The following is a 24,320-nucleotide window of genomic DNA, read 5'->3' on the forward strand; positions in this document are numbered from 1 at the left end:
CCCAGTTCAGCTTCCTACTAATATGCCATGGCTGTAAGGAAAACCTAAATCCTTCTCTCTAAGCCACACAGAAGGAACAAAGTGAAGGACTGGAAGGGATCCTGAGGAGCTGGGTCTGCAGCTGCTTCAGAGCTTGGATTTAGCTGTCAAGAGCCAGGCTGTCAGTGAAAAGGCTCAGTGGGTTAGAGCCCAGGCTAGGTGATAATTGCAGCTGAACAGGAAAGAAAAGCCTCTGTGTGTCTGAGCCTAAGGGAATCCTCCTGCTACCTCAACCATCCCGGGGTCAGGGGTTGTCTGTCTCGGTCAGACAGCTCTAAGGGGTTTCTAGACCTGGGGAGGAGGCATGGGGAGTGCAGCAAAGGCCACACTGGGTACATCCACCATGGACTTCTGCACTTCTCTCCACTTCAGTCCTCTGGGCCACATTCTTGGCCACAGAGTGCCCTTGCTGCAGGAGGGAGAAGAAAAGGTGTTAAGAAATGGTTCAGGCAGAGCTTCCTGCAATGTGGGACTGCTCTTTTCCATCCCTTCCTGTGTGCTAAGAAACCCAACTGCCTGATCCATCTTTCCCAACCAGCTCTAACAGACAGCTCTGTCAGACATCCTCAGTGCCTCATGTGGCAACACCAGCAGCAGGCAGCTGTTAACTTTGCTCAAGACTTGATTGGCCAAGCCAACACTCTTGGACTTTCCCAAGCCCATATATACTCCAAGGCAGCTGCTGCTCAGTGTCTTTGATCCCATCAAGGAACACCAAGGGAACAGCCACAAGATGCCAGCTCTCAGCCTGGTGGCTCTGGTCAGCGTGGTGTCCACTGGTGAGTGGGGATTGCTGTGCTGCAGGCTGGGCTGGGGCTGGTTTGAGGCAGGCAAGAAATCATTGGAGTTTGCTCAGCTGTAGATAATGGTGAGGGCTGTTTTCAGTCGAGGTTGATGCAGGATCCTGGTGCTGTGCAGAGCTAGGGATGCTGGAAGAGATGGAATATGAAATGTTAAGGTCATAGATTGAAGTATTAGAGTCATGGACTGAAATGTTTAGCAGGTTGATGGAGAAAAGTTTGAGTTATTTCAGCACTGAAGATAAAAAGCCTCTCTGTAGCTGTGCTGTGCCTCTGTGTGCCTTCAAGTAAGGCCTGAGGAGAGAGACAGATTTCTACAGCAGGCTGTACAACGGTTTAGTACAGACCAAGTCTTCCACTCCCAACCCCCTATTTATCCCTCTGAAAGGAGGCTGCAGGGAGGCAGGGGTTGGTCTCTTCTCTTGAGTATCAAGGGACAAAACAAGAGGAAATGGCCTCAGATTGGGTCAGGGGAGGTTGTGGTTGGAGATTAGAAACAAGTCTTTGCTGCAGGAGTGGTCAGGCACTGGCACAGGCTGCCCAGGGAGGTGGTGGAGTCACTAACCCGGGAGGTGTTCAAGAACGTGTGGCCACAGCACCTGGGGACAGGGTTTGGTGGCCCTGGTGGTGTGGGGTTGACATTTAGACTTGATCTGAGAGGGCTTTGCCAGCTGGAACCACTCCACCGTTCCACGCCTCGGCACCTCCTGCTGGGTTCTGCTGGCACTCACTGCCTTTTCCCTGCTCCCCTCTCCGCACGAGAAGTTTTCGCCGGGCAGCTGGCCGCCCACCCCCCGCAGCAGCACCACCACCACCACCACAAGCACTGGGCACAGATCTGCAGCGGGAACCCAAACAACGCCATCCGGGGCTGCGACCGCTACGGCTGCGGCCGCTTCGGCGCCCACAGGTAACAGCGAGCGCAGCGGGGGCGCGCAGCAGGGGCGCGCAGCAGGGGCGCGCAGCAGGGGCGCGCAGCAGGGGCGCGCAGCAGGGGCGCGCAGCAGGGGCGCGCAGCGCGGCTCTGGGGCTCGCACGGAACCGCAGCGTGCCGGGGCTGGGGGGCACCGCCCAGCCCACCCCCCGCTAACGCAGGGCACCCGCAGCAGCTTGCCCAGCAGCACGAGGGCCGGGGGGGCTGGAAGCTCTGGCAAGGAGGAGGCTCCACGACCTCTCTGGGCTTCACTTCTCCTCAAGGAAGTGTTCCCACAGGAGAAGGAGCAGAGTTCAGCCACAGCTGACACTGGGACGAGAGAAAGCTCTCGTCAGGGGATCTCTTGCCCGTTTTGGGGACCCCATCTCATCAGTGTGCATTGGTACCGCTGCTGCTGCTGGTGCACCGGGGGAAGGAGTGAGAGCATTGCACGAGCTGCCGGGGAATGGGACACAGCTCAAGGGTCTGTGTCGCTCACTTGTGGTGCTTGCAGATGTTGAACTAGCAGCCAGCAGCAGCTTTGGGGGAGCTCACAAGATTAAGTGACAGAAGCTAAAGGTCTGCCAGCAGCGTTGCCTTTAAGCAGGCCACTGGTAACAGGGCAGGTTTTGTTTCCCTGGAAAATGCTTTTACAGCTGGAATGGCTCCTGCCAGCCCTGCCCTTTCTTGTCATCTCCCCTCCCCAGCTCCTGTGGTGGGAAGCATCCATCTCATCATACAGCTGCTGAGTTTTAAAAGGAGAAGATGGCAAACACCAAACTCTCTTTTGCTCCTGCACAGATTTATTTGGGGGCAGGAGAGGGGCAGTTTGCTCTAACAGCTTGAAGTACCTCATGAACCTGGGACAATTAGAAGGACCTCACAGTGCTTTTAAAGCAGGTTGGGGTGAAAGGAATGGAAGAAATCACAGATTCACTGAAGGGCCCCTAGAGATCATCCAGTTCCAGCCCCCTGTCATGGGCCAGAGGAAAAAAAAGAGGTTTCAAAGCAGTTTCCTTCCAACTACATTGTTGCAGCTGCAATGAAATTGGACAAGCTTCAACAAGTGTGTGGCCATGGCACTTTAGGACATGGCCTAATGGCCATGGTGGCCTTGGGTGGATGGTTGGACTCCATGATCTCTGGCCATGAGCATGAGCAGAGGGCTGGAGCTCCTCTCCTGTGAGGACAGGCTGAGAGAGTTGGGGTTGTTCAGTCTGGAGAAGAGAAGGTTCTGAGGAGACCTCATTGTGGCCTTCCAGGATCTGAAGGAGGCTACAAGAAAGCTGGGGAGGGAGTTTTGAGGGTGTCAGGGAGTGCTAGGACTGGGGGGAAGGGAGGGTAGATTTAGATTAGAGGTTAGGAAGAATTCTTCCCCCTGAGGATGGTGAGAACCTGGCACAGGCTGCCCAGGGAGGTGGTGGAAGCCTCCTGCCTGGAGGTGTGTGCAGCCAGGCTGGAGATGGCTGTGAGCAACCTGCTGTGGTGTGAGGTGTCCCTGCCCATGGCAGGGGGTTGGAACTGGCTGAGCCTTGAGGTCCCTTCCAGCCCTGACAGCTCTGTGATTATCCCTGAGGGCTTTTCCAACCCAAGCAATTCTCTGACTCTGAACTGCTGCTCTGTGAGACCTACCTGGCGGCGCTGGCGAGCCCGGCAGGCTTCCCTGAGGCGTGTGCTGGGGTTGCAGGCACGGGGGCAAGGAGACGCACACCGGCGTGGACGTGGTGTGCGCGGACGGCGCGGCGGTGTACGCTCCCTTCGGCGGCCAGCTCTCCGGCCCCGTCCGCTTCTTCCACAACGGAAACGCCATCGATGACGGCGTCCAGATCAAGGGAGAAGGCAAGTACTGACAGCCCCCAGCTCTGCACACCTCCTGGGCTGAGGTCTGTGCAGCTCTTCAGTTCCAAGTGAAGTGCTGGTTGAGCTCAAAACCCCTCCAGAAGGGACTGCCCGGGCAGGCGGCGGAGTCGCTGTCACTGGAGGTCTTTATCTGAAGGGGGGCACAGGAAAGCTGGGCAGGGACTTTTTAGGGTGTCAGGGAGGGATAGGGCTGGGGGGATGGAGCAAATCTAGAAGTGGAGAGATTCAGATTGGATGGTAGGAAGAAGCTCTTCCCCATGAGGATGGTGAGAGCCTGGCACAGGCTGCCCAGGGAGGTGGTGGAAGCCTCAGCCCTGGAGGTGTTTGCAGCCAGGCTGGATGTGGCTGTGAGCAACCTGCTGCAGTGTGAGGTGTCCCTGCCCATGGCAGGGGGGTTGGAACTGGATGATGCTTGAGGTCCCTTCCAGCCTTGACAATGCTGTGACTCCATGTGGCACTTGGTGGCAGGGCTTAGCTGATGTGGTGGTGTTAGGTCACAGGCTGGGCTTGGTGATCTCAGAGTCTTTTCCAGCCTCAGAAATTCTATGATTCTCTAAATCCTACACTGAGGCACTGGGCTGCTGCTCCAGAATATCAGGAGCAGGATGCAGTCCTCTCACTCTGCTTTTCTGGAAGAGGAGGGAAGAAGGGAGTTGAAAACCAGGCAGCAGGAAAACAACAAAGGGAACAGTAAAAAATGAGGTTTCAGCCCTGTGCCCTCAGCTCTGCTGAGAGGCTGCTTTCTTGTCCCTGTTTTCCAGGACAATCCAAGCGATTCTGATTCCAGCATTCTTGGTACCTTGACTACCTTTCAGCTTCCTCATTCCAGGCTAGCATGGCAGGTTTCTGGCTCACCCCAAGAGCAGCTGCAGCTGATGCTTGCTGACCTGCCTTCCTCTCCTGTCTCTTCCAGGGTTCTGTGTGAAGCTGGTCTGCATCCACCCCACCCGCTACCACGGCCAGATCCGGAGAGGGCAGCTGCTGGGCAGAATGCTGCCCATGCAGAAGGTGTTCCCTGGCATTATCTCTCACATCCACGTGGAGAACTGTGACCACTCTGATCCTACTGACCTGCTTAGACCTGGTAAAAAACCCTCCCCAAACCACAAGCCCCCTCCAGAGCACGGAGTGTGAGGAATTCAAGTTCAACTAGCAATGAATCCCGAACAAAGACAGCAAGAGAATCCATCAGGGAATCAGAGAGTGGGCTGGGAGGGACCTCCAAAGGTCATCCAATCCAACCCCCTCTGCACTCAGCAGGGACATCCTCCTCTGGATCAGGTTGCCCAGAGCCCTGCTGAGCCTCACCTTGAGTATCTCCAGGGTTGGGGCCTCAACCAATATCAAACAGCAAGTCCTCTGCATCTTAGATTCTCCCTGAAGCAAACTCAGGAAGAAAAAAGCATGCATGGCAAACAGCCCCACAGGACTGCAGGCAGTGTGACAGGAGGGGGAACAGTTCAGCTTCCTGACTTTGATTTCCAGCCCCTATCTCACACCCCCTACAACGACCGAGCAGCAGCCAGGCTCAGCAGCGACCCCAGGCAGGCATCCCCTCAGCTGCCAGCAGTGCTTTCAGCAATGCATCTTTGGGTGACTCTTGGTAAATACAAAACACCAAAGTGGTACTGATGGAGAAGAGGACTTGAGGAGTCCAGGGCCACCAGCCTGGGGAAGAGCAGGTAGCAAAGCTGAGTCTTTTCCCAGCCCTGAGTAGCTATGACAGCCTGGTTGAAGTTTTGCCCTCAAAGCAGGTTCCATGTGAGAGCAGCCCAATGTAGCACCATCCTGCCCCACTCTTAGGTGGACATCCTCTTTGCATTTCCTAAAGCAGGACACATTTTAGGGAGGAGACATCCAGGTACAGGTGGGGGCTGTGTTCCAGTACCTCCCTACCCAATGACAACTAAGAGCAGTTACAAACCTGCCTCACCTGGAAGCAAGCTTGGATGTGCTGTGTTCCTGTGTTCCAGATGTGCCACCATTCCCTCAGCAAGACAGGCACTGGGCCACAATATGCTCTGGGAACCCTACCAACGAGATAAGAGGCTGTGACAAGTACGGCTGTGGATACTTCAAAGCCCCAAGGTACTGTGTGACCGGCGCAGGTAGGAGGTTGGTTGCTCCTCCACTGATATCACGGCATGCTAGGGGTTGGGAGGGACCCCTGGAGATCATCCAGTCCAACCCCCTGGCCAGAGCTGGATCAGCCAGGGCAGGCCACACAGCAACACCTTCAGGCAGGCTTTGAAAGTCTCCAGAGAAGGAGACCACAACCTCCCTGGGCAGCCTGCTCCAGGGCCCCAGCACTTGCACAGTGAAGAAGGTTCTCCTCGTGTCGAAGTGGAACCTCCTGGCTTCCAGCTTACATCCATTGCTCCTTGTCCTCTACTGGGTGCTGCTGAAGAGAGCAATGGAGTTGAGCTGTTTAAGCTTTACAGCTCTGGAGGTTTGGGTTGGACAGGAGGTAACATTTTCACTGCAGGGGGAATGGAGCACCAGAGCAGGTTGCCCACATGGTTCACCTTCGCGATTGGAGCTTTTTATACCTCGGATTAAGCTGTGCCTAAACTCAGGCTGGCCAAAGGGCTTAAGGGGAAGGTTGGACCTGCTGCCCTCCACAGCTACCTGCCACCCAGCCATGCCACTGAAAGGCCTGGAAGACAGGCATCTATTCCCTCTGACCCTAGCAGAGCATGCACCCTCCATGGCCTTACACCCCCCAGACAAACTCCCCGGACCCTGCCCCAGCCAGCCCTGGCAGCGCTGTCCCAGCACTGCACCCCCAGCTCTTGCAGCACGCTGCCTCCCCCAGGCCAGGCCTGGCTGCAGGCTCCTCTGAAGCCTGTTTGCTTCCAGGCAAGATGGGAAGACCAGGCACGAGCACACGGGGGTGGATGTCATCTGCGCCGACGGAGCCACCGTGTACGCTCCCTTCTCCGGAGAGCTCTCTGGGCCGGTCAAGTTCTTCCACAACGGCAACGCCATCGACGACGGGGTGCAGATCACAGGGCAAGGTAAGCAGCTGGCCTTGGCTGGGTGCTTGTGTCCTGAGGGCACACAGCACAGACCACCCCGCAGGGATGCATCCTGAAACACAGAGCTGAGCTCTGCAGCACTCCACCACACCCTTCACTGGAGAGACCCCACCTCCCCCTGCCCCCCATTGCCCCCCTCCAGCAGGCCAACAGCTCCACTCTCCCTGTTTCTGATGCCCACAGGGGCTTGGTTGTTTTTGGCTTCTCCACTGTTGGCACTGCAGGGGAGAGGACAGGACAGAAACCAGAAATATTTGTGAGGCAGAGCTGGTCCAGCAGCACTCAGCCTTCCACCAGGCATCTGATGCCCTCTCTCCTCTCATTCCCAGGCTTCTGTGTCAAGCTGGTCTGCATCCACCCCATCAGATACAGTGGCAGAATTTCCAGGGGGCAGGTCCTTGGCAAGATGCTGCCCATGCAAAGAGTCTTCCCTGGGATCACATCTCACATCCACGTGGAGAACTGCGACCACTCGGATCCCACCGGCAATCTCGAGCGGGGGAAAGGGCAAGGGCGAAGGGAGTGAAGGGGGCCGGGGGCAAAGCCCAAATAAATTCCTCTCAGCATCCAGAAGCTGCTTGGTGCAGGCTGTGGCTGGGCTCTCTTTGGTTGGTTTTCCCTTCTCCTGCACAGCCACAGTTTATATTCCTACTGATTCAATACTGAGCCTCATACCCTGCTACATTTACATGCCAGGCACCGACTGCTCTTAAGCACCTGTGATTATGTCTCAGCCAACTGACAAACTCCTCTACACCTTAGCAAACCCTCACCTGAGATTTTGGAGACACCTGAGCTGAGCAAAATGAGAGAGAAACAAATTGCAACTCCACAGGGCATAAAAGCAGCTGGCTAAAGGTTGCCAGGCCCGAACGACTGGTGCCTGTGTCGGATGGCCCAAGGGGCTCCGCACAGGGGAAACCAGATCCGAGCCTTTGCTGGGATTTGCTTGACAAGAGCAGCAGGAAATTAGCGGTGGCTAATTAGCAGCTTCCTCCAGCAGCCTGGCACGTGCGGGCGCCGGGGCTCGCTCACGCCCTCCTGTGGCAGAGGCGGCGCATTGCCGGCAGCTCCTCACTAGGGCTCGGAGCGCTGCTGCAAACCGCCTCAGCCTCTCCCTACCTCCAGAGGCTTCGCTGCTCTCTGCCTCTGCTTCCCACGCTTCAGAGATGTTTAGACCACCTCTGCAGGGCAGCACACCGAGGAAAAGCCAATCAGCCAGACAAAAGGTGCCTCAGGCAGGCTGCTCCTGGGGCAGCAGGAAGAAAAGGCAGCTGTCTCCAGGTCCATGCCAGGTCAGCAGAATAATCCTTTAATGCTGCTGTAAACAGGGCAGCGTTTTCCATCGCTCCCCAAGGCACACATGCATCTCCCCTAGCACCAACATGGAGCAAATCTAACACCAAAGCAATCAAATCCAGCACTGGGAGTTACCCTGCACTAAAGCAGCTTCCCACACTCCCTGGGAAGAAGCAGTACTGAACATGGAGGCTGATGTCTGGAGTTTGTTGGCATTTAGACTCCAGTGCCAACTGATCTCAGCTTACTTGTGAAGATCAGGTAGCAGAGTGCAGCACACAGCAACATTGTCTGACAAAGTCACACCATTAGTAACTGCAGCTGGGAGCTGGAGCAAGCCAGCATCCAGGGATCCACAGGAAAGCTGCTTCAGGAAGGACACAAACAGGGACCACAAACAAAGCAGCATCTGAAGTTTCCTCCTGAGCTGTGTTTCTGCACACAGCCCCTGGTGTTTGGCACTCTGTGCTGAAGGGACACAAAGGACTCCAAGACTTACCAGCCAGGATCTGTCTGCACTCTCTTCCAGCAGAGCCTCAAGTCTGGAGCACAAGCACGAGGTGACAGTGACTTATTTGCTGTAAGAGCAGGAGCAGAACATTCCTCCTGCCCCCCCAGCAGGCACACAGCTGCTCACAGGGCAGCCCCCAGCCTAACAGGGTGCAACAGATGGAGACCAGGCTGGTACCAGTGCAGGTAACAATCACTTTATTTTGCTGACATGGAAAGCAAACCACACCTCTCAAACCAAACACTGTTTAGAAACACTCCAGTCTTGTGTCAAAGAGAACTGGAATCCTCTTGGTTATGGAAGCAAGAGCTTGGGTCTCAAGTACTAGCCAGATGCTTCTTCACTGTGCAGCAGGCAATAGCACTACTGATGCAGAGCAGCACTCTGTTACCTTAGAGCCTTGAGCTTGCCACTGGGATAAATCTCTCCAAGACAACGGTGGTTTAACTCTGCAGCAGCTGTTGGAGCAGTGGAGAAGTGTGGAGGGAACTGCTGCTCTGTCTGAGGGGACAAACCCCATCAGCAGATCAAAGGCAGACTCCTCAGGATGAAGAGGAAGATGAAAGAAGTGCAGCACAGAAACAATGGCAGCAACGTTGTCCAGAATGCAGTTCAGTTTCCAGTGTGCAAAAGGGCGATGCAGGAACACATTCTCCAGTGGGTATCAACTCCCCTTCCCCCTCCCAGGAAAATGAGGAAGTAAAATAAAGATCCTCTGCCTCAAATAACCCCAAAAAGTAGTAGCAACAAACATCCCAGGAAAGAGAAGGCCCAGGGCCCTCTCCTGCAGCCCTCACTCTAGAAGCTGGGGGCTCTGCTGGATACAGGCAAGCTTGCTGCAGGGCCCTCTGGGCCTCTAACTGGCAAATGACTGAAGTGCTTCAAATCTCTGAGCAGAGGCAGGAAGTGCTCAAATACAACTGCATGCAGCTTGACCCTTCCCTCTCCCCAGCCACTTCAAAGCTTCTCCTTCTCTCTTAGCAATGGAGCATGGAATAGCACTCAGACACCAACCTGTGTCACTCCAAGCCCTGAACTCTCCCCAAATCCAGGAGCTACTTCCCACTGCTCTCTGGTGGTTTCCAAAGTGCTTTGTCATTCAGCAGCCAGCCTAGAACTGCAGCTTTTCAGTTCCTTCACTTCACCATCTGTTCCTGGCCCAGCAGACAAAACCCAACCCACTGCACATCACCACAGGCTTTGCAGCTCAGCCAGTGGGACAACATTAAAGTGCTCCTAGCAGCTGGGAAGCTTGCTGCAAGCAGGAGCTTCCTTACCACAGCATTGTAATCCACTGGCAGGAGCTTCAGCCAGGCTAGAGTGGAGCAGGCTGGGCTGCTCTGGGTGTTTCAATGTACAAGCTTTCACAGGCTTTGAAAAGTAGCTGCACAAAACCCCAGCCTGACAAATACTACTGAACTGCAAGGTGGATCCCAGCTGCCTGCAAAGGTGCATCTGCTAAAGGAAAAGCTTCTCTAGCCCCCTTCTGACTAGGTCAAAGGACTAAAGAGAGAGACAGGAGAGCCCCCCAAACTTGAATGTGGGTGGGACATGGAAGCTGAAGCTCAGAGAAGCCCAAGTTCACTGAAGTGTGAAGCACCAGCAAACCACAGACCTCCTGGCAGGAGCCCGGAGCACACTTCAGCTCTTTTCTGGTTCAACACAGCCTTAACCTTCCAGCACGGCTTTGCCACTGCCTCCTCAGGGTGGAAGCCCCCACACCCGGGAAGCAGTTTCCCCCCTGCCTTTGCAAGCTCTTTATTTGCATAGGAAGCAACACCCCCGAGCGCCCCGGCCCCGGGGTCACCAGGTGGGCATCATGTCAGGGAACCACATCCTGCCGAGGTGCTGGGAGACCTCCAGGCGCAGGCGGTCCAAGGTGTAGTCGCTGTCCGGGATCAGCACCTCCTCCATGATGGAGAGCTGGGTGAGCCTGCCCCCGCACATCTTCACGAACTCCAGGAAGCCCCTGCAGGTGACCTCGCACTCGCCCAGCCCCATGGCCGTGAGGTGCTTGCAGCGCTGGGCGATGCGCAGCAGCTCCTCGTCCAGCGGCTGCAGGCCGTTGGCGCACACCACCAGCTCCACCAGGCGGGGGCAGTGCAGGCCGATGCGGCCCAGCATGGCCTTGCTGACGGCGCGCCCGAAGTAGAGGTGCGTCACCGGCGTCTCCTCGCCGAAGAAGGCGTCGAACTCCTCCTCGTAGAGGAAGAAGTACATCACGATGCTGACCTGGGGGGAGTGCCTCAGCAGCGCGTCCCAGCTCTGCTTCTTGATGGTGTGGAACTGCGCCTGCCCGGGGTTCTCGCTCACCACGTCGATGCGCAGGTGCTCCAGGTCCACGTGCTTCTCGCTGGACAGCGCCAGCAGCAGCTCGTCGCTCAGGATGTAGTAGTTCAGAGCCAGCTCCTTCAGCCCGTGGCACTGGTCAGCAACGCAGAGGATCCCTGGGGAGCACAAGGAGTTGCTCCGTGAGAGGAGAAGGGAACCTGGGCCTGGTTTGCTCTGTGAGAGGAGAAGGGAACCTGGGCCTGGTTTGCTCTGTGAGAGGAGAAGGGAACCTGGGCCTGGTTTGCTCTGTGAGAGGAGAAGGGAACCTGGGCCTGGTTTGCTCTGTGAGAGGAGAAGGGAACCTGGGCCTGTTCTGTGGCTGCACAGGTCACTGAAGGATGAACTCTGCTGGGCCTGGGGGGGAGGAGGCTCAGGGGAGACCTCATTGCCCTCTACAACTACCTGAAGGGTGGCTGAAGCCAGGTGGGGATTGGTCTCTTCTCCCAGGCAACCAGCACCAGAACAAGAGGACACAGTCTCAAGCTGTGCCAGGGGAGGTTTAGGCTCAAGGTGAGGAGAAAGTTCTTCACCGAGAGAGTCATTGGTCATTGGAGTGTGCTGCCCAGGGAGGTGGTGGAGTCCCCATCCCTGGAGGTGTTCAAGAGGGGATTGGACTTGGTGCCATGGTCTAGCCATGAGGTCTGTGGTGCCAGGTTGGACTCAATGATCCTTGAAGTCTCTTCCAACCTCAGCAATAGTGTGACACTGGCCTGAACAGCCATGCCTACAGCCAAGGCCAGCAGATGCCATCAAGGCTTAGATAGCCACATCCCTTTCTGAGGTTGGGGCCATAAACACCTGTCAGCAAAAAAGGCCAATCTAAGTAGGTGCATTCCTCTTGGGCCTATCTTGATTCCTCTTTGCCCTGCACACGTGCAGAACTTCCTCAAGCTGGGAGGAAGCAACTGCAGACAGGTCAAGATTGAGCTGCAATTGCTGCTCTTCCCTTCCCTGCTGCTCCTTCCCTCAGCACTTATCCAAGCACTCCTGAAGTGACCAACAGCAACCTGGTTGAAGAGATGTGCTAGAAGAGATCTTCCCCTGCACACAGAGCTAAGACAACTGCTCCTGACCTGCTGGAGCACAAAGCACAGAGAGCAAAGCACCTTTGGTGGCCTCTGGAAAAGAGCACAGCAGAGAGCCCAGGGCTCCCTTGCCCTGGCACCTGGGTTTCAGGGGAAAGGTAAGAGAGAAGCAGCCTACAAGCCTGCATCTCGAAGGCAATGAGGCCTCCAACAGCGCTGAAATAAGCAAGCTGATCCCACCAGACCTGGACACAGGAGGGCGCTGCAGGAGCTGAGAGGCTGCATCCTGTGCTGCTCCTACACACTCCCTGTGCCTGTGACTCCAGCTTGGAATGATTAGCACTTGTGCTCCTGAATTTAAGCTCACAGCACCTTGCAAAGCAGCTACTGACAACTGCTTCCACGTCCTTTACCCACCAAGCAGCAGCTGATTCAGGGCTCAGGGAGGCTGAGTGCTCCCACACAACACCAGGCAGCCAAGTCCCCAAGCCACACTTGTTAAGCTGCTTGTGCTTGGTCCCCCTGACACAGAAGCTGCAAGGAACATCAGCTCCCTGGAAGGCATGCAGAAGGCCTGCACCGATTCTGGAGGCTGCTGCTTCTCAAGGCCTGTCAGAAGCACTGAAGCAGCTGAGACATGTAAATGCAATGCCCAGCAGATGCAGGCAAGCAGGGAGGAGCTCCACCTTCAGTAATCCAGCCCCCTCCACAACACAGACATTCTTCACCTTCCAACTGCCCAAAGCCAAGGCTACATCCACAAAAAGCCTCTGCTAAGAGACCCAGAAGGGTACTAGGAGTTTGGGAAGTAACTCCACACTGACTGTGGTTTCCTGCCACCTCACTGCTGCATTTGTCAGGTACACTCACTACTCACCAGCAGGGGACACGTGGGGACAGCTGCTCATCTTCAGCAGTTTCAGAGTGTCACTGTTGTTAGCAACAAGAACCTTCAAGGAAGGATCATCCAGGGGTGTGTCATCGACCTTGATTGATGAGAGGGACTTGGAGTTCACAAACACTACTGTCAGTGCTGAAGCAAAATGAGCCTGTTTGGAGGAATCAGAGGAGGGGGAAACCCACCTTAGTGAAAGGCTTAACAAAACCTCAGGATGAGGATCTTCAGTTGCCAGACTGAAAGAACCCCAGGCTCTGCAGGCACAGAAAGTACAAAACTCATCCCAGAAGGCTTTTCCAACCCCACCAGTCCATGGTTCCATGACTCTGCCAAGCTAAAGAGGTTCAAGGGTTAAGTAAGTTGCCCCAGTTACAGTTGGTAGGAGATTACCTTGGAGACATTCATGAAGCTTGGTTTTGCTGTAGAAATCAAACCCAGGGTCTTGATGGAGCAGTTTACCAACTGAGAGAGGATGTTGCAGGCTGCTTCTGCTGACTCAGTGCTGCTATCAACCTATAAAGGCAGTTAAAAATCCTTCAGTCATTCCTCATTACTCTTTAAAAGCAGCATGTGGACAGCCAAGGCTGCCAGCTGCACACCCACTCAGCTGCACTGCAGCAGCCTTCACTGACCAAGGGGACAAAGAGCAACACTGATAAGAAATCTCCAGACAAGAAAGGGATCAGGAGAGTTGCTACCAGGAAATGCTCCTGAGCAGGACTGCTGGGAATAGAGAGAGCTGAGCTGTCTCTTCCAAGAGCCCTACGGCTTCCTGAAGAGCTGCAGCTGGGGCTGGTGTGAGGACAGTGGATGGCTGCACCTTACTTAAAATGCCAACTCTGGACTCCTAGAACTGCAAACCCCCACCTGACACAGCCCAGACCTGCTGCAGCAAACTCATCCATTGTACCTGCAGGGGCTCCCCCCATGCACCTTGAACAGTGATCTGAGCTCACCTGTAAACCTGCCAGCTACCTTATCACCAATCACTGTCTCATCTGACCACCTTCCTCTGGCATGACAAAGCAGCAGCTGGAAAAGCATGAAGTTGCAAGAAGACCTCAGGAAGCCAGTGTATCACCAGCAGTGTAAGCCATGTGTGTGTGTAAGGGATGTATGAAGTGCAGGAGCTGAGGGATCATCAGGAACTGCTGCACAGCCAGACCCCAATGTCTCCAAGTGCAAAACTGCTCCCAGGGCTGAGAAAGAAGCTTGTGATTTCCATCCTAGCTTCAACATCCATTTTCTCTGCTGCTTTTCCTTCACAGCTCACATCTGTGACCTCCAAGGGGAAGTGAGTGCAGAGCAGGGAACACATCACCTGTAGCTCCAGCTATGGCTTTCTCAGAGAGACTGAACTGCACCAAGCATTCCAGAGAAAGCCATCTGTATTTATGTAATCCTGAGACTGCAAACAGCCCAGAGTGAAAGCAAGCTCCTTGGCACTTCCTTATGTCCTTCTGTGGGAAGCATGAACACAGCCTCAGCAGGCTCCTCCCTTACTCAGACTTGTTCAAAGCATGGATCTGAACTGTCAGTCATTGCTCACTGCAGTGCCTTATTCTGCACATTAATTACATACACACTCTGTTTCTCCTCTGAGCAGCACTTCCTGGCACAACAACCTGCTGGAGCAGTCAGACTGCCACTGGCAGAGATTCCCCAGGCTGCACTTCCTGGGTGCCCTGAAGCTGGACAGCACGGCTCCAGCTCTTCCATTAACTGGGACTGGGGTGGGGAGAATTGAAGCAAGCTACCTACATGCATGGAAATCAGCTGCTGCAGGAGATGCCTTTTGAAACCCAGGCCTTGCCAGGTTGAAGACTTGAGCCAAGTGAGGCAGAGGAACTGCAGAGGGCAGGCAGAGCAGGGTGGGAGCAGCAGCCTCCGCTCCTCCCAGCCTTACCTTGAAGCTGACGTACTGCAGATGATCCGCGTGCCTCTTGATAATCTGCTGAATGAGGTCAGGATGGGTAGACTTTAAGTAGGAAGTGGCTGGCTGGCTCAGTTCAAACTCAAATCTCCTCCAGAGGTCTGGGATGTGGAAAACCTCATTCCACCTTCGACAGACAGAAGAAGCCCTGGCCCGGTCGACTAAGGGCAGGAACTGGAAGACGCGCAGGATGATGTGGTGGGGGAGGCTGCCCCAGTCCAGAGAGCTGTGCAAGGCAGAGCCACATGAAGCAGTTTTCTGTTTTTTGCTTTTCTGTGGTGTTTGGGGAGCCTCATTTTCCACCACAGCTTTCTGCCTAGCTCTCTTCATGGTGGAGTTTTCAGCCCCGGGAACGACAGGATGTATTCCCGCGGCACCGCTTCCCGCCAGGGCTCGCCTGCAGCAGGGCTCTGGAAGGAGACACAAGGTTAGGGCAGGGAGGGAGGAAGGGAGAGAAAGCAGAGGAAACACAGCAGGAGATGACAAGTTAGTAGAAATTAAATGCAGCAGGTTACTATGGCAAAAGATAGGTCCCTATGGCAATCCCCAGCACACAGACACGAGCCAGGCTCTGCTTGCTCAGTGCCTCTCACTCTCTGCCTGGTTTGACTCTACTGCATTCCACACACACAAAGCACTTGGTAAGGCTCAAAGCATTTCACAGCAGTTCAGTCTCAACCTATGTGATCTCTAGAAGAATTCTGTCAGCTACAGACCCCAACACAAACTCCTTTCACACACCACTCAACTTAGATCAGGTGTGTTCACAGGAGTCAGAACCAAAAGCTTTGCTCCTCTCCCCCACTGCTTTGCTTCGGGGGCTTTGGGGTTTGCTTGGAAACCCTGCCAGGCAGAGGAAAAGGGTTTGTGCAAGGAACAACTAAAAGCTTCAGGAGCACTTATCAAAGCAGGGCAGAGTGAGCACAGTTCACCTGCTGTTTTGCAGCAGCAGAAGAGGATAGCAGCCCTGGAATGCCCAGGGGCAGCCAGCAAACTGCATCAAGCTCTCTCACTGAGAAGCATTTGCTGTGTGCAGCAGAGCTGGGCTAAGAGCAGCACAAGGGAAAGCTCTGCTTCCACATGCTGGAGCAGTGCAGCTCAGGCAGTTCTCAGCAAGTCTTAACTGTTTCCAATGCCAGTTCCTTCATTTGACAGCAGGAGCAGGCCCCTCCTGCTGTTCAGCCAGACCCTACTCTAGTCATGGGTCTATGGGGACAGGTTGGACTCGATGATCTCTGAGGTCCCTTCCAACCTTGGTGGTACTGAATACCTTCAGCCCTTCCCAACCAGCCTGAAGCTGCATTTTCAGAGCACCCATGCATTCATCCTTCAAGAACAAGCAGACCTGTCTGTTTTTACTGCACAATCCTCCCCAGCAAGCCTCACAGCATAGCTTTTGCTGGACTGGAGCTTTTCCATGGTATCTCCATTATGCACAGGGAAAAACCCCACCCCAAACCCAGACACAGCTGCCAGGACACAGACTGCCCCAGCAAGAAGGCATCTGGCATTTCCCCCAGTGCACAAACCCTGATCTGTGTGGCTGAGGAGGTGTCTGGCATGCAAGTTCCACTCCATCTGCATGAAATGAAGGCACATGGGAAAGAGCAGCCTAGGCAGTTAACCAAGAGCTGCTCCCATGAGCTCTTTGTCCTCCTCACAAACCAGCTCAACAGCAAGGAATTTGCTCCAGCAGCCACTAGAAATCTTCTCCCAGTCTCTTTAGAGCTCACTTGCTCCAAGTCCTGCTCCTGACAGGGACAGGCAGTATATGCAGGGAGATAAACAAGAGACACTGAGTGATATTTAATAGGAGAAGCTCTTCTCCCCCAGCCAGGCTCCTGTGCCTCACACCAACACACACAGGCAGCAAGCCAAGCAGGAGGGAGAACACCCTGCTCCAAAACAGAGCTGTGCTACTGATGTGATGAAGATGCAGGCTCAGCAGGACTGAATATCCTGCTACCAGCCCATGTCATCACATTATCACCCACACAAGCACACTTGATGGCTTCTGAGGCTTTAAGTCACAGCAGGAATGGACCTCCCAGAGCATCCTGCCTGGATGCAGCAATTAGCCATTACACAACTCTCTCTCCCACTTGCTCACAGCCTTGCTAAATTTAGCAAAGGCCACAAACCTTGCCAGTCAAGTATCTGCTGGCTTGGTTTTGCCCCCTCTCTCCCTTGGGAGGCACTATAAACCTAGCTGTTTCCTAAGGCAAGAACTGAAACAAACCAATCCCTCTGCCTGAGAAGCTTCCCTCTGCTTTTCTAGTCCCCTGCAAAGCTGCAACCATCTCAGTAACAAATAAAGTCCCTGAGGTAAAAACCCAACACTGCCATTTCCTTACCTGAAACTAACTTGAGCTTCATGGCTGTGGCTCCCAGGAGGAAATTCTGGCAGGTAAGAAGTACCAGAGAGGGCATTCCCCTGAACCACCTCCAGAGAGGGGCCAGGAGGATGAGCAGAGGGCTGGAGCACCTCTCCCATGAGGACAGACTGAAGGAGTTGGGGCTGTTCAGTCTGCAGAAGAGAAGGCTCCCAGGTGACCTCACTGTGGCCTTCCAGGATCTGCAGGGGGCTACAGGAAGGCTGGGGAGGGACTGCTCAGGATCTCAGGCAGTGATAGGACTAGGGGGAGTGGAATGAAGCTGGAGGTGGGGAGATTCAGGCTGGAGGGGAGGAGGAAGTTCTTCCCCATGAGAGTGGTGAAGCCCTGGAATGGGTTGTCCAGGGAGGTGGTTGGGGCCCTGTCCCTGGAGGTGTTTAAGCCCAGGCTGGCTGAGGCTGTGGCCAGGCTGATCTAGTGTGGGGTGTCCCTGCCCATGGCAGGGGGGTTGGAACTGGCTGATCCTTGTGGTCCCTTCCAACCCTGAATGATACTGTGATACTATGAACCAGAAGCCAGGCTGCAGGGCAGATGCAGCACCCCCAGTGCAGGGAGGGGTGAGGAGGGGCACCCATGGTGTCTGTGCTCTGCCTGCTGGAGGATGGAGGGAATTGCTCTTGTTGCCAGGCTAACTCCAGAATTCCTCCTTTCAGTACTCTCTATTGCAGTGCTTTAAACCCAGCAGAACTGTGTTATATCCACTGTGGGATGTGGAGCCAGAGAAGAGAGATTCCACAGTGGTTTTAGCAACCATGAAGGAAAAATGGGAGTATTTTGCTCTGACCACTCAAACTCCAAGCAGTATCTAGTGCAGAACACAGCTGAAGCAAACAATCACTGCATGGGACAGTGCAGGCAGCATGCAGTGAGAGCTTGGCACGCACACATACCTCCAAAGAATGTGGAAGTTCCTGTCAAGTCACCAGCACCCTCCTGGCATCTGAACAGCCATCCCACTGTTGAGTCATCCTGTATGTGTGCCTGGGCTCCTTAGCCAGAAGGCAGGGATGGATCCCAGCAGGTGAACTGACCTGTGAAGCCACAGAGCACGTTACCACTGCTCTGCACCCTCTGGGAGCCCCCCTCAGGAGGCACTGAACTGCCTGCTGGAACAGCCTGGGAGGAGCAGCACGCTCTCAACTGCAAGGCAGTCATGGAGGTGACAAGCAAAGCAGCCAGGCTTACCAACCTGCCCTGAAAGCCACCACTTCACTCCCAGGAAGGTGCCCTAGGCTGGCACAAAGCTGCTTGGGGCTTTTATGCATTAGGAAGCATTTCTGTCAGGACTGTGCTCTCAGGCAGCAGAGAGGAACCTCTGCCCCACTCAAGGTTACCCAAAGTGACTGAGCTGGGCAAGAAGCATTAACCAAAAGCACTCCATTAGAAGAGTTAAGACTTCAAGACAGGGCTCTGAACACTTTAAAATGGAAGGGATCTTGGCTCTAAACATGACAGGGACCACCCTGTGGAGCACACTGGGGTGTCATGATAACCAAAACAGTACACAAACCATTTTGGCTAACTAAGCTCTGTCTGGGGAAAAAACCAACCACCACCAAACATCCTCCCACACACCAAAGGCAGCTTTCAGCACTACTAAAAGCTGCTCTGGTTTTCAGTATGACAGAGTATCTCGGCCTGCTACAGGGAAGCACAGCCCAAGCCTCCAAACTCTCCTCCCCAGTTTACAGGCTTTGGGGGTGGTTTAACAGAAAGCTAGAGGAGCAGCAACATCCACCCTACTGCATCATGGCAGCTCTGAAGGGGCAAGCAGAGCTGGGACCTGCAGGGGCTTGCAAGGTACTGTGCTCAGCCAGCAAGAGCAGCTCCCCAAACCTCCTGACACTGAGCTGCTCTTTTTCTTTAGAAGATGGGAGACAGGAGGCTTTAGGTTCTCTGAGGTCCTGTTCTCACCTTCTGAAGAACCTTCCTGTTAGTACCAGGTGTGAAGTGTAACAGAGGGGTAGCACATGTGTGCATTACCAACACAGGAGGAGCAGGCCCCCACCTCCTAAGCCAAAAGTTCTACAGTTCTACACGGAGAGAGTGATTGCCCATTGGAATGGGCTGCCCAAGGAGGTGGTGGAGTCGCTGTCATTGGAGGTGTTCAGGAGGAGACTTGATGGGGTGCTTGGTGCCATGGGTTAGCTGTTTGGGTGGGTTGGACACGATGATCTTGAAGGTCTCTTCCAACCTGGTTTGGTTTATTCTATTCTAAAAACCCAACCCAGGGCCTGAAATCGGTGCCAGCAATGCTGAGGCTCAGCTCAGACACCAAAATTCAAGAGCTGAGTAGTCATGCCTGAGCTATTCTTAGAGACTCAGAAGCCTGTAATTTATGGTGGCCTTTTACTGCAGAGAGAGTTGACAGCACCACATCTGCTGCTGCCCAGCCAGCAGAGCGTCCCCCTGCTAGCTCTGCCCGGCACACCGGCTCTGTTCACAGTCAGTTTCCGAGGCACAGAGGGCAGGTTTGGAAGGACACACACAGACAGAAAACACAAACACCACTGTAACAGAGCAGGAAACACTGCAGTGCAATGCCAAGGTTCAACACAAGCATATTCAGTGCAGGGTTATAAACCCCAGGGGACACTTTGAAGCAGGTTTCTTACCTAAGGAACGCTTCCAAGTTACACTGGGCAACAAAGGAATGAGCCGAGGCAGCTGCAGCCATGGGGCACCCACAAGCATCTGTCTGACTTCCCCTCCTGTCCAGGTAAAATGCCACAAGAAGCTTGATTAGTCTTGAGAAGAACAACAGGACAAGAAGGTGCCAACAGTTCACACACCTGCTTGCTTCACTGAAGCAGCCTGCAGCACCACCCCAGCAGCAGGCAGCTCATCCCACACCGCAGCACCACCCCAGCCCCCCAAAGGTGAGGCCAGCTGAAGCACCAGCCTGCTGGGCAGCCAGCAAGGGCTGCAGCTGCACTTGCAGTGCAGTGGCCAGCAGCACAGTGCAAACAGTCAGTCAGCCAGTCAATATTTGCAGTATCAATCATTACCACCGGCAGCAACCTTTGGGTAAACATCAGTCTCTGCAAACACCAAAGCAAGCCCAGAGCCAGGGAAAACGTGGGGAACAAAACAACACCAGAATGTTTTGTCCCCCTTCACTGGCAAGGCTGGCTCTTGGCCCAGGGAGCTACCTGAGAATGAAGAAAGCAGAGAGGCCACACGGCAAAGCCTCCTACCACCCACCCAGGCCCTACCCCTACCACCCACCCAGGCCCCACCCGGCACAGCCCTGGCTGCACCCTCGCACGGCAAGCGGCGAGCCAGGAGCTGCGGCTCAGCAACAGCCAACCACCCTGCAGCCTCCTCCCTCATCAGCAGCTCCCGGAAGGCAGATGACAGCCTGGGGAGCCTGGGGTGTGCACCATGAACCACATCTAGGAGGCTCACATCAGAATCATAGTATCAGTCAGGGTTGGAAGGGACCACAAGGATCCTCTAGTTCCAACCCCCCTGCCATGGGCAGGGACACCCCACACTAGATCAGGCTGGCCAGAGCCTCAGCCAGCCTGGCCTTAAACACCTCCAGGGACGGGGCCTCAACCACCTCCCTGGACAACCCATTCCAGGGCTTCACCACTCTCATGGGGAAGAACTTCCTCCTCCCCTCCAGCCTGAATCTCCCCCCCTCCAGCTTCATTCCATTCCCCCTAGTCCTATCACTGCCTGAGATCCTCAGCAGTCCCTCCCCAGCCTTCCTGGAGCCCCCTGCAGATCCTGGAAGGCCACAGGCAGGTCCCCTACCTGCCTTCTTCCCATATTCCCTTACAGCTCAGTTTGGGCTTCACTTTCCCCCCTCCTAAGTAACCGCTCAAACCTTTACCTCCAAAAACCATCACTCTTAAGAACCACACCACACAACTGAGCTCTTCTTCGTGATAAACTGACTGCCATGGCCAGAGGGGCACAGCACACCCTGGCAGCTCTTCTGAGCTCAGGATCTCAGTGTCCTTCCCAACACTTCCCACTGTGGCTGCAAAGCAAGTGCCACCAGTGAAGCGACACCTGCCAATGAAGCAAAGGACAGGCACAGCCTTTTGTAGCAAGAAGTGCACCAGCAGCAGGCCTCTTAGTGCTGCTCCTCGCCTAGCTACACTGACCAGCAGGCTGAATTCCACAGAGGTGTGGGGGGGGCTACCTGCAAGAGCTGAATACTCCCTGCTACCCACAGAGCACCTCCTGCTGAGCTGAGCTTCCCCTGCACGGCCCTGGCCTACAGCCCTGCAGTGCAGAAGGAAGTTTCTACTCCTACACTGCAGGGGAAAGCAGCAAAGTTGTAGCTATTGCAGTTTAAGTTACTGGAAGTTCTGGCAAGCAAAACAACAATTAGGCAGGAGTGTTCCTGTAGCACCCCAGCTCAATCACCACCCCAGGCTAATGATGCTCCAAGTGTCTAAGGTCTCCAGAGCCACTCCAAGCAGCTTAAACCACAGCTCATGGAAGCAGAGATGTTCAGAGATGCAGGCAAAGACAAGCTTGCTGTGCAAACAACAGTTCAGCAGTCTTGGGTAGTCACCCAAAGTGTTATCCAGCAGCAGCAGAGCCCTTGGGAAGGAAACACTTAGGTAACTCAGGAGCTCACACAGCAAAGCAGCAAACATTGGAGCTACAGAGCTGCTTCCCTCTAGCAACCCTTCAACCTCCCCTGCTGAAGCATCCTGCACAGCTGCACATTATTCTACTCAAAACAAAACCCAAGCCCAAATCCACCAAAAAAGCCAAACCCAACAGGGATCCAGGAAGACAAATACAAACATCAAGCCAAGTAATTGTTTCTGCAGCTTCTCCTGGTAGCACCGCCATAGACTTCTGCTACAACGAAGACATTCAAACCTCCCGCACGACACGGGGTCTCAGCAGGGGACTCTGAGAAGCGGTCAGCAGCAGCTGAGCGAAGCCTGGCAGCTGCTCACTCCTTCCCACGCTGCAAACACAACAAAAACCAGAGGTCTCATTCCCACAACCCAACCTATCCCACACTTCAGCCACACAGAGACGACTGCTTCCTCCCATCTGGACATGCCTCTTTCAGTCCTCAGCAGGAATTGATAGCACACAACACTGTAAGCCCAGGTTTCTAGTCGGCAGAGAAAAAGCCAACAACCCCCTGGACCGAAGCAAACCCAGCAGAAACTGAGCTCCTGAGAAATTAAAGGACTCTTTCAGATAACTGAGGTTGGGAATCCACTGGGATAAAGCAGGCACAGGGATCGTTTTGATGAACAGAAAAGTCTCACTAACAGAATAACAGAGTTGATAAGAATTTTCTGCTTGTTAGCTGAAATGCTGGAATGCAGGGAGGGGGAGAGGGGCTGGCAGACAGCCTTTGGATAGATAAGGAATAGCAGTATTTTTTAGTGATTCACTTCTGTTAGTCTTGGACAAGATGCTCTTTTGTATAAGATAAAGGACACCTGCATGATATGTGTACTTCTGCTCTTTTAGATAGATAAGCTTTGTATAGATAGGCAGCATCTGGACCTCTATCATTATAGACAGATAACTTTTTGTATAAAAGTTTGCCCAAACCTCTCTGAAGACACACAGCTCTTTTGAAATGATTCTACCTGTGTCAGGCGCCAGAATAGAAGCATAATACAAGAAACTTACTGAGTCTCTTGTGTGTCATTTTCTAAGTCAGTTTAACTTTCTAACACTTGGAAGACAAGGTTTATGGCCCTGCCTTCAACAGCTATCTCACACTAATCCCAGCGCCTTGAGGAGAGCACAGCTCAGTGACAGCCACGACCTGGAGGAATTCAGAGTCCCCCTGGGGAAGGAGGGCAGCAGCCCCTGCAGAGGAGGAGGGCAGCGCCGGGAGGCTGTTGCAACTGTTGATGCAAGCCTCCAATTCCATTGCAGAGCACGTTTCAAAACACGAACCGAGCAGGCATGTTCGGCTTCAGCCTCAGGAGATCTAGTCCATCAGCGCGATCAGCTCCAAGCCTAAGCTTTGCCTTCGCTCCTCGAAACGGAGCCTCTGGAGGGCTCCGGCGCATTTCCAACGCCCGTGAGCAAAGCTCAGGGAGGCAGCACCGGGCTGAACATCGCAACGACTGCCACAGCCCTGACCGACAAACACCAACACGCTGCGCTCCCAGCTCGCTCAGGCGAGGAGGCTTCGCTGCGCTGCTGCTGCGCTGCGCTCAGGGGGAAGCCAGCCGCAGCGGAACGGCCTTGGGACCACCAGCGACACCCAAGGCTCTGCCACACATCTCCGGCTCCGCAGCGCTCCTCCGGCAGGCTCACCCAAACGTTACACGGCAGAAAAATAACAACCTAAACATTATTTCTACAGGATTTCTCGAAACGGCTCAGCCCGACTGCCAAGCCATTCAGGCTCTTCACACGATGGGGGGGGGGGGGGGGGGGGGTACCACCTTCATTCCCCAGCCGACAGCTCCAAGCATCCCCAGCGCCCTGCTCCCGCCCGGCGTGCTGCTCGCCAGGACCAGGGCACTCCGGAGCGGGCACAAGGCGCCCGGGAGGGTGAGCTCCCGCCGCCCCGGGGGTCCCGGCACAGGGCGGCTGCCGGCGCAGCGCACTGCCTCCCCCGGAGACGTCTCCGCAGCTCTCCCCGGGGCGGGGGAGGGCAGCGCGGCCGGCCCCGAGCGCGGCCCGCGGCGGCGACCTCCGCTGGGGCTGAGGGGTTACGGAGGCCACACGCACGCGGGATGCCTGCTGAGGTCAGGCTCCCTCAAGGCTCAGGGAGAATGAAGGCTCTGCGCCCTCCCGGCCCCTCCGCCGGCGGGAGCCCCGCGGCCTCTCCCCGCCCGGCCCGGCCGCCGCCCCGCGGGGGCTGCTCCCCCCGCGCCGCCCCACCGCTCACCGCCGCTTCCCTCGCAGAGGCAGGGCCGAGGCCGACCGCAGAGCAGGGGGCAGCAGCCGCGAAGAGCCCCGAAGCCTGCCGGGCCGCCGAGCGTCCTGACCGCGCCAGCGCCAGCGCCCGCGGAGGGGAGGAGCCGGCGGCCCCCGGCCCCGCGCGCGCAGCCGCCCCGCCGCGCCGGCCTCACGTGACGGCCGCCGCCATTTCGCGCCCGCCGAGCCGCGCCCGCGCGCTAAGATGGGGAGGGCCGGCCCGGGGGCGGCCCCGCAGGGGCAGGGCGGCAGCCTGCGCTGCTCAGGCTCTGCTTGGTGCCTGTTGTCTGCCCGGGGGCGGCAGCCTGCCCTGCTCAGGCGCTGTGTGGTGCCTGTTTGCTGCCCGGGGGCGGCAGCCTGCCCTGCTCAGGCTCTGCCTGGTGCCTGTTTGCTGCCCGGTGGCT

The 24,320-nt window shown here is 55.4% G+C and overlaps 2 protein-coding genes across 3 annotated transcripts; one reads left to right on the top strand and one right to left on the bottom strand.

The window, feature by feature from the left end:
- The first annotated feature begins 747 nt into the window (after window positions 1-747).
- On the top strand, window positions 748-7,199 carry LOC137446054 (myeloid protein 1-like). Its single transcript, XM_068148328.1, has 7 exons — window positions 748-818; window positions 1,605-1,749; window positions 3,440-3,591; window positions 4,526-4,696; window positions 5,586-5,700; window positions 6,472-6,629; window positions 6,980-7,199. The coding sequence occupies exons 1-7, from the start codon at window positions 773-775 to the stop codon at window positions 7,174-7,176; spliced, it is 984 nt and encodes a 327-aa protein (XP_068004429.1). The 5' UTR covers window positions 748-772; the 3' UTR covers window positions 7,177-7,199.
- A 1,441-nt stretch (window positions 7,200-8,640) lies between these two features.
- LOC137453677 (F-box/LRR-repeat protein 21-like) lies at window positions 8,641-24,036 on the bottom strand. Of its 2 annotated transcripts, none has more exons than XM_068163124.1 (7): window positions 23,888-24,036; window positions 19,656-19,751; window positions 17,931-18,071; window positions 14,621-15,057; window positions 13,105-13,227; window positions 12,694-12,865; window positions 8,641-10,907 (listed from the first exon to the last, which is right to left on the bottom strand). In XM_068163124.1, the coding sequence occupies exons 4-7, from the start codon at window positions 14,975-14,977 to the stop codon at window positions 10,264-10,266; spliced, it is 1,296 nt and encodes a 431-aa protein (XP_068019225.1). In that variant the 5' UTR covers window positions 14,978-15,057; window positions 17,931-18,071; window positions 19,656-19,751; window positions 23,888-24,036; the 3' UTR covers window positions 8,641-10,263. The 2 variants fall into 2 exon arrangements, with proteins under 2 accessions (XP_068019225.1, XP_068019234.1); XM_068163133.1 differs by lacking the exon at window positions 23,888-24,036 and adding an exon at window positions 21,814-21,982.
- Between the last annotated feature and the right edge of the window lie 284 nt (window positions 24,037-24,320).

The sequence above is a fragment of the Melanerpes formicivorus genome, unplaced genomic scaffold (assembly GCF_026170545.1).
Source record: "Melanerpes formicivorus ecotype bairdi unplaced genomic scaffold, bMelFor1.0.p_v2 SCAF_2, whole genome shotgun sequence".
Classification (NCBI taxonomy): Eukaryota; Metazoa; Chordata; class Aves; order Piciformes; family Picidae; genus Melanerpes; species Melanerpes formicivorus.